At 33.8% G+C, this 15,296-nt stretch overlaps 1 protein-coding gene across 2 annotated transcripts in view; it reads left to right on the top strand.

Annotated features, from left to right (window-relative positions):
- LOC117169442 overlaps positions 1–11,444 on the top strand; it is a 40,630-nt gene extending 29,186 nt beyond the window's left edge. The window contains exons 5-10 of one of the 2 annotated variants that reach the window (XM_033355821.1): positions 8,983–9,185; positions 9,288–9,470; positions 10,563–10,715; positions 10,782–10,951; positions 11,069–11,201; positions 11,282–11,444. In XM_033355821.1, coding sequence (XP_033211712.1) covers positions 8,983–9,185; positions 9,288–9,470; positions 10,563–10,715; positions 10,782–10,951; positions 11,069–11,201; positions 11,282–11,326 — 887 coding nt within the window. In that variant the 3' untranslated portion in view covers positions 11,327–11,444. Of the gene's footprint in view, positions 1–8,982; positions 9,186–9,287; positions 9,471–10,562; positions 10,716–10,781; positions 10,952–11,065; positions 11,202–11,281 lie in introns of both variants that reach the window. The other variant, XM_033355820.1, reaches the window with a different exon arrangement.
- The last annotated feature ends 3,852 nt before the right edge of the window (positions 11,445–15,296 follow it).

The following is a 15,296-nucleotide window of genomic DNA, read 5'->3' as shown; positions in this document are numbered from 1 at the left end:
TTCTTTTAATTGATTGCAAATCTTTTATTTGAAACATTCGGAAACCTTTAGCTTTTTGATTTTTTAAATAAATTAATGATTGTAAAACTGTACTTTAAGAATCAAAATGAAATACTTTTACCTTTCGTAATACAAATTAAAAAATTTTTAAAATTATAATTGTAACATTCAAAGTTTAAATTTATCACTCTGAAAATGTGACAATTTATTTTCAAATTGTTTACTATTGAAAATTGTTCTGTTTTTTTATTTCCAAGCTAAATAGATTAAGAAAGAAATATTTTATACTGAAATAATATTTCAAAAATATTTTGAAATTGAATAAAGGCGTTTATTTAAGAAGCTATTGATTCGAACGTTTACACTTGTGTCAATCCTAAGGATTTTAAATTAAATTAGTTCAAATTTTAACGTTAAAATATGTAAGTTATATTATTTTGAACAGATCTAGAATCGTCTTGTAAAATAAATCACTGTTAAAATTTTTAATACTCGAAGTGCAGTTCAGTTTTCAAATTTACTTTCATTTTCCGATTTTTCCCGGTCGCGAGTCTATCTCAATATTTAGAAGGACTTTCATTTTTTTTTTGAAATAGTAATTTTTCGGTTCTAACTTACGGGACAATCATTTTATTCCTTGAAAGATTTTCTACAAATCTATTTGATAATTTTTACATTCTCATCCAAAATGAGAAGGTATTGGTTTTTTTAATGAAAAATAACTGTTTCTGATTTCATCAAATGTCGACGATTTGAGGCCCTTTTAGTCAGAAAAACAAGTTTTTACGTCGGGGACTGTCTGTCTGTCTGTCCGGCGTCATCCTCTTTGTTGTTGGCCGTATACTGGATAACTTCCGAAAGAATAGTCGGATTGGATTGTGATTTGACACACAGATTTTTTATTTTAAGAATTGCATGTAAAAATTGTACTATTTTTAGTTTTATAAAAAATATTTTTCTTTAATTAAATTGTTGCAATAAAAGTGTTTCGAAGAATCTTTTTTTAAATCTTCTGGGGAATAAAATTAGTATTCATAGGTCGACAAAGGTTTACTCTTTTTACCAAATTTGACCTTCGTCTAAATTTTTCCAGTTGTTTTTACTATAGTAGAATTTACGTTTGTATCTTGGGCGAAGAAATCCGTTCTATTTTTTGACAAATATTCTTTATAAATCAATATTTTGCACAGAAAATAACCCTGAGTGACCTTCAATTATAATTTTATAAATTTTAAAAAGCCACATTTCAATGTTTTCAATGAAAAACACAATCCCTGAGTAACATAACGAAATCGCGAACAATAAGAGTCAATTTATTAAGAACAAGTTTTTCGAACAAAAATGACCTTGAGTGAACCTTTAATATATATATTTGTTAATTTTTACAAAAATAAGGCGTTATTTTCTTTAAAAAAATATATATAATTTGTGTGGGTTACAAATTATCAAAAAAAAAAAAAAATAATAAAATAAAATAAAACTGGAAAAAGAATTTTCTCAAATAACTTTTTTAAACTAAACATTTGTTCAGTTCTTTCGAACACTCCTAATTTTTAGTATTCCTACTTTCCAATTGATCTGAAGTGATACGATTTTAATTGTTTTAAAATAATTATTTAAGTATTAAAAGAGGTTCACTTCCAATCCTGCAATTTTATACGATTTTAATTTGTAACTAAATAATTTGAAATGTTTTAATCTAAAATTATCGAACACTCTCCATTCAAAAATTCTGATCACATATTTAAATAGCTTTAAATTTAAAATGATTCAATATGCTGAAGACTACAAACTTAAAATGTCTCAACTATTAAGGCTTTAAATATTTTCGTAATTGCTGTTCTTGAAAATAAATAGCACTTATTCTTTTATTAAGAAATCACAACCAAAATTGAAAAATTTTTTTTTCAAAAGAGCTTTTAAATCCTTAAAAAAGGACAGAGGTTTTAATTTGATACATGATAGAACCTGTATAAATTTGAAATTAGTCTACTTTTTCATGTTTGAGCTACAATTAATCAATTTTAGAAGTTATAAATCACAATCGTGAAAAAATAATAAAATGTTTTAATTAATTTATATTTAAAACAAAAAACCTTTATATACTTTAATCTAAATGCAGCTCCAAAAATTAAATTTGAAATGCACACATTCGTATTACTGCCGTTCGAAGTGTATGCCTTACCGAAGCTGCTTATAATATTGCTTGGTCTGTTAGACCCATGTACATCGGGTAATGCGTCTAAGAAGATGGCTATTCTTTTTAAATTCTGGTTAAGGCTGTACTTAACAGGCTCAACGGTAGCCAGTAGTTTAGTTGTATAGCTCGAGGCACCTGGCGACAGGACAATTCGGTAGTTAATTCGAGATTGGGAAGAGAAGAAGGAACCGCCAGCCCTGGGTCAGGATTCTGATACTGATTTGTCAGTGAAGATAACGACGCTGTCTTGCAACTCTTCAGTCACCTTCCCTCTAAATTCTATTTCCGGTTCCGAACCTCGATGAGGTTTGTCCTCATATAACCCATCAACATCCTTAGGGCCGCATTACGCACGTAATTCAGGTTCCTGAGCAGGTACGTATTGGCACCGATAAATAGGTGAGCGCCCCACACGAGGTGTGCCGTAATCATGTTGCGCTATACCATCATCAGAAACATTGGATCCGCACCCTAACTAACACTAGCCACTGATCTGAGATAGTTTGTTGCACTAGCGGCTTTACTCGAAATTGCATCAATGCGGGTCCATGAAGTGAGTCTCCGATCCAGGAGATCGTCCAGATGTTTTAAGGAATGACTGGTATCAAGACAATCTAGAAACCCTTCTCTAGCAGCCACGGGCTAAGAATATTTAGGGTCTCCTTAATCACCACGAGTGCCCCATCGATGGAATACTCTTTGTAGTATACCAAAAGATCGTCTGTGCACATTACGATCATGACAAATAGAGGTAGAATTCTGTTAATCTTAGCTATGTAGATTCTGGAAAGGACGAGTGACAGTAACGATCCTTGCAGACACCGACCCCTCAAAAAATAAAACGGTGTCAGAGCCAGCAGAGTGGAATTGTAGTGCCCTAAGCCAGGTCACATGTACCAACTGTTTTCGGATGGACACAGTTAAAAACATCTTTAATACCCAGTGAGAATGCAATTAGGGACTCTCCCTTCCGAATGCATCGGCATTATCAGTGACGAGAATACCTACGCAATCCAGGGGCGGATTCAACTAAATAGGTCTGTATCCCCTCCCCCACGGCTTAGGGATCAACACCATTAAGGTGTTTGTCCAGACTACCGGGAACACCAAGGTCAGGAGTTTTATGTTGAACAGGAAAATAATTAAATTACAGTTACGAGGGGAGAATTGATTAATCATCTGGTACGTGATACTATCCAGGGCGAGAAGCGTAGACAAGGCTCTCATTGAAGGTGGGCGAATTGTCACAAACTAGAGGAAACCTTAACATTTGTGTTATCAAGAGATAAAACAACGAATTGTTTTCAACAAACAATAATCAGCGACAGGAAGCCCTTGACATTACAGGACCTACCATTGGTCTTTTGAAGGTTATAACTCTGGATTATCTCCACAAACGGAAATCAGGCGGGTGCACACGAAATCGCTGACCTCAGGCCAGCGTGAACTCCTATCATAGGGTCACGCAGTGATCATTCTCTCTCCGACTCTGAAGTAGATTTGAACACTGATAATTTCAATTACACTCGCAACTTCTTAGTTAGGGAACAGGCTTCCGAACAGAACAATGCAAATCTCCCAAACTTAACCTCAGATAATAACGACTTGACCTCTCACAGTATAGTCCCAAATCAGCTATCTATGAAAATCACAAACGCAATGGACCTTGACACCCCAAATAATCCAAATGACCACCCTCACAATGGAACAGAGAGATCGAATTTCTCTGGCTGGGTAGGCAGAAAGAGACCAGCGGAATAGGATAGGGCATATCTTAACGATAAAAATAGCGGCACAGAAAACAACCAATCGCCTTCCTTCCATTTAGCTCTAATCCTAAAAAGTAAATATTATAATCTTAATGGATTAAAATCACAATCACATTCACTGTTGAGGTGGACTATATCGATGACTCTCCTCTTAACTCAGTATCAGTAGAGAAAATTCTCCACAAAAAATTCAAACATGAAATCCTAGACTGCAAAAAGAAATCCCCCCCCTCCCACCAGAACCACAGTGCTCTGCAAATCTGCGACCGGGGCCAATTCCATTGTGGAAAATCTAGAAAAGTTCACTCAAAAATTGATAGTATCTATCCCTAAGTTCAGGGTAATGCGTTTTTGATGCTACAGACACGGTCACGTCAAGTTCTTATGTAAGAACCCTTGATGTTTGTATTGTGGAGGGAAACCACACGAAGGAAATCAACCATGCTCAAAATTAAATAGGCCTCCTATATGTCTGAGTTTTCAAGGTCCGCACTGGGCCAGTGACAAGAAATGCTCCAAATATATGGAGGAACTTGTGATACAAAAAATCGCTGCTCACCGAAATACAATCATCAAGTCCGCTGCTTTCCTCTATAAGAAAGAAAACGCTATCCCGAATAGCTACCTCAATCATATATACTCTTTGACTCCTCAACCTGAAGACAGCCAGAACCAAAAATCTCCGTACTTTAACGTCTCAGACTTCTTTACTTTAGGCGATGTCAATCTTGACTCAATATCGACACCCCCAAAGCCCTGCCCCTTATAAGAAAACTAATTTTAATAATCAAGCTGCCCATTCTTTTGCTCAGCTCTACACCAGAGATCTAAGATCCTTTGGAAATGGAGTCGGCCTCCAAGAATGGAACTCTGACTCTACTTGTTCAACTCCTACTTTCTCCAGCACGCACTCCACAACTACAGTGACCCTGAAAATCTCATGAATACGATATCATCCTTAACGTACATTTTAGAACGATTTTCTCCACTCCTTTCGCTCTTAAACGCCGGAGAATTGTGGATTGGAATTGCAGAAGTATTAATAACAAAAAAGGTATCCTTGAAAGAGTTCTCCATAACTACGACGTCATCATGCTTAATAAAAAAAATTTTGAACGAAAAATAACTTTTTTCTTACAAAATTTAGTATAATCCGAAATGATCGCTCCGATAACTCCGGAGGTGGTCTACTAATCGCAATTAGAAAAGACATTCCCTTTTCCTCCATTACACTCTATAAAGATCCCAACTTCTTGGAATTAATAGCAACATCTATTCCAACCAATTAGGGTGAATTATTAATAGTTAACATTTATAGTAACCCGTGAACCCCTAACAACGCTATAAACTGGAATGATCTTTTCGAGTTCTACACTGACCGCTTCTCTTCCATCTTTATAGGGGGCGACTTTAATTGTCACCATGTGTCATGGAGCAGCAAATACTCTTGCCCCAAAGGAAACAAACTCTTCGAAGCCACTCAATATTCAATATTTAGTATACTGGATGACGGTTTTGCCACTCATTTTAACCGCTGTGATCAAGCTAAAGCAGCTATCGATTTAACCATTGTGTATAATAATCTTATACCCCTCTGTTCGTGGAAAGTTGAACAAGATAAGATGGGCAGTGACCACTTGCCTGTAACCATCATCTCAAAAATTAATTGCCTCACGAATTCTCCTCCCATAAATATAATTTAAGGAAAGTGTGTTGGAGTACCTTTCAAAGCATCCTTAAAGCGAAAACATTTGATAACCTTACAATCGAGAGTTTCCCTCTTGTACCTTTTGAAGCATATTACATTCTATTCGAAATAATTGACAAGGCTCTGCACCAAGCCAATCCAAAAATTTAAAGTCAACCTAAAAGACACTTCCCAAATTTTCCGCCATGGTGGAATGAAGAATGTTAAAAAATTGAACGCCTTAGAAAAGCCGAGATAGGAAGCTATCATTACTCCACTAATTATAAAAATTACCTAGACCATCAAAAACTTGAAGCCGCTTCTGAACGTACCTTCAAAAAACTTAAATTACAAGCTTTAAATCCTTTTGTGATTTCTAAACCCTCAATTCAAAGATCTCCAATGCCTGGAACACAGTTAAAAGATTTCGATACAAACTGTTCTATACCCCTTCCCCAACCACTGCTAAGAATAATACCGAAACCACCAAAAAATGAAAACATTCATTGATTAATTTTACGAATCCAGTAGCTCTTCCACCGACTTATCTCACCCCCACCCCTCTCCAAAATAACCCTTCTTTATCAGCTGAAACTCAGGCGTCCGAATGTCCATCTTTGCCTTCTAACCTCCAGGAATTAAATTGCGCGATCTCAAAAGCCAAAAGTAAATCCTCACCAGGCCTTGACAGAGTCAATTTTGAAGTTATTCAAATCTACCCAAAAATATCCGACTCCAACTTTGAACTATTTATACTTTAATTCTTATTAAATATTCGTTCCCTGAACCCTGGTCTAACTACCTTGTTTTCCTCATACCCAAATCGAATTCAGATAAATTCCTTCCAATTGCCCTTGCTTCCCTAAACTGCTACAAAGACTTATTATCACACGACTCAACTAGTGGCTGGGGAACCAAATGATTATTCACAACTCACAATTTGGCTTCAGGAAAAACCGATCCTACATTGATAAATTAGCCACCTTATCTATAGATATCCACGTCTCCTTCGTTAAAAAATCTTTTCCAGCTGCCCCTTTCCTTGGCGTAGAAGCCGCTTACGACAAAGTGGTCCCAGAAATCCTAATAAATGATTCACAAACACTAGGGCTGCCTTGGAAGATTAAAAAATTCATTGCTTTGAAAGTATTTGACTACCCACTCACAAATTTTTATCAGATCAAGAGACACGTTTATTCCACTCTTTAAAATGAATTTGTTCTTCAAACAGGTCACAATTAAAAAAATCGATTTGTTTATAAATATTTGATTCATATTATTAAATGAATAATTAAGAGTGGATTTTAGCATACTTTATTCGAAAGTTGAGAAAAAGACTCACATTTTATCTTCCGTATGAATTTTCATATCTTTGTTTAATATTGCAGTATAAGCAGTTAAAAAAACGACTTTTTTTTAACATAAAATTTTTAAAAATGTCTCGAAAACTTTGCGTGTCATATTGAAATTAAAAAATACGTATCGAATATTTTAAAGTTTTAAACAAGAAAAAAAATTTTTCTGGCAAATATGGTGTGCAACGCCTCATATGTATAATGTCATTAATCTTCCCCCTTTTCACCCCTCCCAGGGTTAGCGGCGCACGCGCAATCTGTGAACGTTCTCTGCTTTCTGTGAGACCAAAATAAACGTCTGTACTTCATTTTTTTGCCAGAATCCTCTCACGTGGTTAGCAATATAGGAGTATTACATACATGAACGCAATAACCAAAATCCACTCTGCTGAAAAAATTAAACCACGTAAGCCAGCCCCATCAATCATAGCCGCCGTCAGACCCCACTTAGAAAACAACCACCTCCACCGGACATCCGAAAGTGAGGACACGGTATTCTAATACCGTCCAGAATTTCAGAGCGACTCTAGTGCGCCGCCCAGTGTGGCGAGACATCCTTTAATTGTTTTCGATGTCCAGGTATCCAGTAGCTTTCACTAGCCTCTAGCGTGGTCTAAGTTTTTAGAATAATATTTTTGGGTTTGAAAGAATGTGACGGGAAAGTATGGAGGCCTGTAAAGAATTATCCAATGATGAATTTCATTTATCAAACATGTAGGTTTGACACCCCTAACGTACCCCCACGATTACGTGAAAACTACCCTTAAAACCAAAATTTAATGTATTATATTTATTATATTAATTAATTTTCAATTATTTAAACAAATGGAATTTGTTTAAATATTTTTTTTCGAAAATTCGTTTTTTTCTCCTAAAAATTAGTATGATTAGTCTGTTGGAATATAAATTAAGATTTCTTTATTAATTTTTCATTGTTTAAACAAATATAATTTGTTTTCACAATTAGAAATTAATGAACCAATATTGATCAATATTCCATTAGACCAATAGTAATAATTAAAAATTAATGAACCAATGTTATAAAACATTCCACTAGACTAATGGTGATAATTTTGAGGGGAAAAAAACTTTCGAACAAAATTATTTACACAAATTCTATTTGTTTAAATAATTAAAAATTAATTAACCAATGATGATAAATATTCCACTAGACCAATATTAATAATTTCCAATGAAAAAGACCAGAAGACAGTGATCAAAAGGTCGATTTTAAGAAGAATTGACACTTTTTCTCTTAAGGGTAGTTTTCAGGTACCCGTGGGGGTGTGTGGGTGTGTGAAATCCATATGTCTGATACATTAATTTCTTTATTGGATTATTCTCTTTAAGCCCCTATAGTGACCCGTCACATTTTTTCAAACTCTAAAAAATTATTCCAAAAACTCAAAAAAGTTATTTTTTCCCATGCATTTAACATGGGAAACTTCAAGTCTAAACCGGCACCTGTTAAAATAAAAAAAAAATACAAAAATAGGAAATTTTTTTTTTCTGGACTTGGAATGAAATGGGGGGATCGTTGCCCTCTAAAAAAAGCGTTTTTGTACCACCCTAGTGTTCCTCATACCTACTAGCTCTGCTGGTATCTTGTACGGCAGAACTTGGGTTCTCTGCGGTAAGCCATTCACGTGATGTCGATATAATATGAAAAGTTTTTACTAATCAATTAAAACCCATTTTAAACCCTTTTATTACCTAAACCTGAGCTACTGAATTACTGTGATCATCTAACTTCATCCAGGCTGTCACACACCCGGGTGCCCAACTCCCCTTTTCAATTTTTTTTAATACTAATGCAAATATAAATTAATAATCCACTCAAAGTTAAAGTTTTTTTATGGTGGGCTCCCGGGTACCATGGGTGTGTCCGCTATGCATGAAGGCCCTTCTGTGCAAGAAATGATTAATTTTACATTGTTTCAATTATAATGCATATTTTAATTTCAATTGTAGTGCCGAAAACAAAATGGAAATCGAGAGGAGTTACAGCTTCGACGCCAGATTTGAAAATGGAGGACCGAAATTTTGAAGAAGGATTAAATCCAGAAAATAATGAGCGGGTTTACTCTAGAAACGGAAACGGAAATTCTTATAGGATTTTAATTGTATATAATAATTTGCAACTGTGCAATATAATTTTGAATTGTATTATTGTGGTAGGAAATTCCTTTTATTCGATGAATTATTTTTCTTGCTTAAAAAATTATAGTTTAAATTTAGAAATTAGTGATTCAATTTTTTAATTTTTTATTCTATAGGCTGTAGGTCTTATTATTATTTCGTGCGCTACAGCGGTTGCTTTCAACAAAGAAATTTTTCTCATGATATTGAATCATCATGTATACGTCCTTATATTATTTTCTTTGTTCTCAGTTTCAACAATTTTATTGATACTGGCAGGACTCAGTATTACTCATCAATCATCGAGAAAAACCATCGCTGTTAGTAAAGAAATACCACTTAAATAACCAAATGAAAATTCACTTCATAACGATTTTAAACAGGGTGTCTACTTCTGGAAAAACTGGAAATTGACCGGGAGTTCAAGTAAAATCGGAAACATCTTCGAATACGAATTCGAGCAGGGAATTGCATTTTATGTTTTGCAGAATGATAACATTGTAAGATCTTAAAGAGAACAAAAACATTTACTTAGGATTTTCGGCCAAATTTAGGATGATTTTTTATTTTCAAAAATTAATTCTAAGAAATTTTAGAATAATTTTCTTGTTAGAAATTTCACCTTTACGGTTAAAGATATAACTTTTTGGTTGAAACCTAATTTTCTTATTCAACTATTTTGTTTAAAATTCGTCTTTTTGTAGAAATTTCATCTTCTCTGGTAAAACATGCAACTGGTTGAGAAATAATAGTTTTTATAGAAGATTTAACTATTTTATTATAAGAGGATAGAAATGGTTCATAAGGATTCATAAGCAATTTTCATATGCAATCTTCATTTGGAGAAATTAATTTCCGAAAGAGAAATCAAAAAGATTTCAAAACATTTTAAATGATTTCATGAAGGTTTTAAAAAGAATATAAAAAACGTTAAAGCTAAATATTTGAATCTGCGCGATTACACACTTGAGGAGAAATTTGCAGCAAGTTTAAGAGACATTTATCGGTTTTTAAAAGATTAAAAAATAATTGTAGTCTTTTAAAGATTTAGAAAAATGTTAGCTATCCCGAATTTTCGGGACGGCCAGTCCATCTCCTTTTAAATTTAACTGGTTAAAAATGACCTTTTTTGGTTGAAGATTCAACGTTTTAAGAGTTTAAAAAATGTTTCTAAAGATTTACTGGATAAAAGAATAAAAACTGTTTTTTGTAACTACTTTTTAATAATTAATCATCAGCGTATTTTTATTATAAGTAAGAAGAGATTTGATATTTACATCCGAGAAAAAGCAGGAAAACCCTTTGAAATAACCGTGAATTTAGTGGTCGAAAATTAGTAGACACCCTGTTAATTTATTAAACTTGAGACACTTTGCATAATAATTTAACATTAATATTATAATATTTTTTAGCATGGTGTTGCTGCCTTATTTATGGCAGTTATTTTAATATCTTTGGCAATTGTTGAAAACGCGGTTGAAACGAAAATTCTATTTGACGTAGAATCGCAAATGCTCTCAACGATTCAGTATAAACCAATAATTTGGGATTACTTGCACGAAAAAGTAACAATTTTTCTCAAATATTAAAAATATTTTTCTATCATCAATAATTTGAAAATTAAAATACAGTTAAAGTGCTGCGGAGTAAGAGGCTATCTAGATTGGTGTACCAAAGCGAATTTTGATTCGACGGAAAATATGAGAGAAAAAAATTTTTTGGGATCACTTGTATGTACACCTCCCATTTCTTGTTGTGTGGATTATAAAAGTGACGCTGAAGTGAATTATAAGTACCAAAGGTGCGATTGAAAAAGTTCTTACATTTTTTTTAAGACTAAATATAATTTTCATTTCATTTTAAATTAAGAATAGTATAGTAAAGATAAGAAAATGATGTTAATTATCTGTTGTAGTAGACAGGACCTTTGTCTTCAGACACCCACACCTTGGAATTCTTATCAAAATGGATGCATATCACCAATTAAAAGTGAAATGTATTTCTTGGGAAAAATATATAGAATAACAAACTTTGGACTAGCGATTACATTAGTAAATTGAAAATATACATAATAATACAAACTTCTAATGCATAATCCTAATATACTTTTTAAATAAACAACTTTTTTCAGATGCTATCTGCGACACTTTCTGTTATCCAGTTTACCCTTTTTTGAATCTGGGAAATCACTTGAATGAATAAATCGAAATTTGGAACAACGCATATTTTTATTTCCTTTATTTGCAATCGAATTGTTTTAATCGGAATAAATTCAATTAATTTAAAAGTATCTAGAATTTTATTTTCCGGGATCTTTCCTCCGTGTCCTGAAGTTACTGAAAGAACAAGCAAATTTGTTTCCTGTAAACTACTATCCAATCCTCTGTCAAAATTAGAGTCTGATCGATTTAAATTGATTTTTATTTTGAAGTCGTTGAGAAATGATACCCGTTACAGTGAACTCTTAATAATTCCAAGAGCCAAGTAGTGGTAACGTTCGGATATTTCAATTCTGCAAGGGACCCCACCTCTAGTACGAGTCCTGGGGTGATTTTGTCAAGCAACGTTGATTGGCTTCTCTCTGGCTTGCATTGATGCGCGCGCTGTAAGGATACGTGCCACAGTGGTTCAGATGGTACGAAAAGGTGATCAAAACTAAAAAAATGAATTTTGTTCTTTTGATGTAGAATTGTTGTCAATCTATTAAAAACTATTTGAAGTTCATGAAAGTACAAAAATAATAAAAATATATTATTATTTCAACCAGTTTTTTAGGCTTCAAAGTTCAACAATTTGAGAACTCGCTCTCAACGCCTAATATACACCATAACTTTAGAAGGTGCTGTATCAAGACTTATTTCCTGTCTACCATGGAGTTTTGAAGGCAAAAAAAATGTTATCTGAAAATTTATGAAATTAGTGAAAAGCGTTGTGAAGTAAAGTTGCAGGGTTTACTAAACCATACCATTACGGACATTCTTTTGCTAATGCAATCTGATATTAATGAGGGGTTAGAAGTAGAGCACTACACTTTGTATCTAAAATACGGTTTTGATGGTAGTGGTAGACATTCCCATTATAACCAAAAGTTCGAGAATGCAGAAAATAGTGACCAATATCTTTTTGGAACTTTCTGAGTCCCATTGAGACTCGTCAGTTAAGTAAGAAAGGAGACTATTTGGGAGCATCCACGTACTTCATCGACTAGATTCTGTCGACCAGTACGCTTACAGTGGATTCAGGAAACTACAGAAGTACTGCAAAATAAAGACAAATATATGAATGAGCGAATTTCTAATGTTGGACGGAAAGGTATGTCTAAATACAAATATGTACGAAAATACTTTCTTCACAAAATTTTTTAAGATTATTATAATGATAAGAATAATTATCTGATAGGCCTGTGCTGCATTAACGTCACCACGAGCGCAGAATGCTATATTTGTGGCGCTCATTCATCAGAGGTAATTGATATAGACCTGATGCTTCCGAAAACTGAAAACGTTGAAACGTTTAGATTAGGGCTCTCTACACTCCACGCATATATACGATTTCTTGAGTGTCTTTTGCACATTGCATATCGTTTGGATTCTAAACAGTGGAAGGTAATAAAAACGTCACTACTTATTTCTTTAAGCACTTTTAAGATATTGTGATTTAAAGTATTTTTAATTCGTATTCAGATGAGTTAAAATGATGAAAGCAAGTTACTGAGCGAGTGGAGAAAGAAAGATATTCAAGCTTCATTTCAATCACAAATGGGGTTGAATGTCGATTTTCCAGGGCAGGGACATGGAACCTCAAATAATGGAAATACAGCCAGACGATTCTACGCAAATCCTAAATTCTCTGCTGAAATTACAGGTGAATAGCATACAATTAATGTACAATAAAAGTAAAATAACCACGAATATTTATTTTAATAACAATGGAAAAATTTCAGATATTAATGAAGAAGTGATATCTCGATTTGCTGTCGTTTTAATCGTTTTATCTAGGGGTGATCCACTAAACGAGGATAACTTCAAGGCGTACTGAATTGCAAATGCGAAACTATATGCAGAATTATATTGGTGGTATCCGATGCCACCGGCTGTGCATAAGATCCTAATACATGGGTCATCAGTTTCGAAATATTTAATGATTCCCATTGGTCAGTTATCTGAAGAAGGTACAGAAACACGAAACAAAGACATCCGTAAATACAGAGAGCATCATGCGAGAAAATGTTCAAGTGTCAAAACAAGCGAAGATGATTTTCAGAGGTTGCTTCTTAATTCTTGTCCGGCTATTGCTATTATCAATCTACCAAGAAAAAAAAGAATTGCCAAAGTCAGTTTTAGATCTTATGATATTACCAAAAGAAGAGATCGAATTATCTCATGAAAACAGTAAAGACTATGTAGAATACACAAGCTCAAGTGAATCTGGAGAATTCTGCACTTTTCAAATAAATAAATTATTTGCAATGAAGATTGAAAATATAGTATGCATTGTTTGTATATATTCCAGGAGCGAATTTAAAAAAATTTTTGTACATAATTTATTTGATTGCATAATTATTATTTCGTCAATAATCACTTACCATAATTTTATACAACAAATTACATCTGAATTAGAAGTTTAAAATCGGGAACTTGAAATACTATTAAAAAATAAAATTTAGAAATTTATAGGGTTCTTTTAAATTAGGCCAATATATTACATTTTCCACTTTTAACTTTTAAAATTATTGTGGCATATTTAAAATAAGAAAACTAAGCAGTGTTTCTGAACTGGATTTAATAAAATTGTATTCATGTTCAGAATGTCTTGGCAGCCACATTAGGTCCGCCATTTTTAATTTTGAAATTTTGACATCAAATTTGGAATCAGGGACCCGTAAAGTATTTATAAAATAAATTTCATGCAAGTCGGATAACATTTAGACTTTTGATCACCTTTTTGTACGATCTGAACCACTGTGCGTGCGTCTTTGCATTTGCATCTACATGAAGAAGAGGGCTTTCCGCTTTTCGGGGCTTCATTTTAATTAGTCAACCTCTGCTCCAGGCATTGCATGTTTGAAACTGTGAGTTTACATTTGCAAATTTTAAAAGTTTTAAATATTAATATATTAATTAATATATTTTTAATGTTTTACCTGACGCAATTTAAATAAAAACGAGATCGATGTGGAAAAAGTGACTTGTGTCTGGTCATGCTGTGCTCAAGTGAAAATCATTGGTTTTATTCGGTGAGTCTATATCGTAGTCGGCGTTTCCCTGATTCTAACCTACAAAGTTTAGTTAAAAAGGACGAAATGGATGAACTTCCTCAAGAAAATTTTTGCAGCGGATTCAAGGGTAAAGTTGTAGACGTAGTGTTCTGCTCTGGTTTTCAGGCCCCGTTCTGCTCCGCTTGTGCAGGTCACACCGGGAAATTGGAAAACGGAGCATTTAGTCTAGTCATCTGGTCGAAAAAATAGGGCGAAGATAATAATTTCTGGGGTAGTCATTTGTTTTCTCTTAAGTACGGCGTGGGGTGCATAATATGGGTTCTGGTTCTTCGAACAGGATTTTGTCCCGGAACACGGAAATTTTTTGTGTGCAAAGGTTAAAAATATTCCATTCCATTGGATTGGTGCCTTTCTGTGCATTTAAAAGGTGAAAGTTTTCTTTAAAAAATTAAAGTAGATAACATTCTGCGTAAAACTAAAAAAAAAGTATCGTAAATACTCTCCGAGTTACGGCCTTTCAAAAAACCCGAAAATTATATCGTGCTTCAAGGCAGCATTACATATATCTAAACCTAACCATGAGTCAGCCAGAACCGAGCGGTCTGCCGGAGTATGTCGTGCTCTTCAGCTTTTGCTTCTCTTTAAGACGAAAGTATAATTTAAGGAGAATTCATGGTTTGCTCACTTTATCCACGTACACAAAAAATTGGTGACGAGGATGGGATTGTCGCAACTATTCGGAAAATGAAATGAACTTTAAGGGAGGGACAGTGGAGTGCAGTGTACAGTTTATAGTGTAGTGAATAAAAGTACTGAATTTACGTACTACGAGGGTGGATCAAATATAAACCGGAATTTTACAAATACTTTTCTTAGCCAATCGCAAGCACTCTCACAGTGTAGATTCTTGTAATGTAGTGTATTAGGA

Source organism: Belonocnema kinseyi, chromosome 3 (genome assembly GCF_010883055.1).
Source record: "Belonocnema kinseyi isolate 2016_QV_RU_SX_M_011 chromosome 3, B_treatae_v1, whole genome shotgun sequence".
Classification (NCBI taxonomy): domain Eukaryota; kingdom Metazoa; phylum Arthropoda; class Insecta; order Hymenoptera; family Cynipidae; genus Belonocnema; species Belonocnema kinseyi.
Note: the sequence above shows the minus strand (reverse complement) of the source record. Positions and strands in the feature narration are given on the sequence as shown.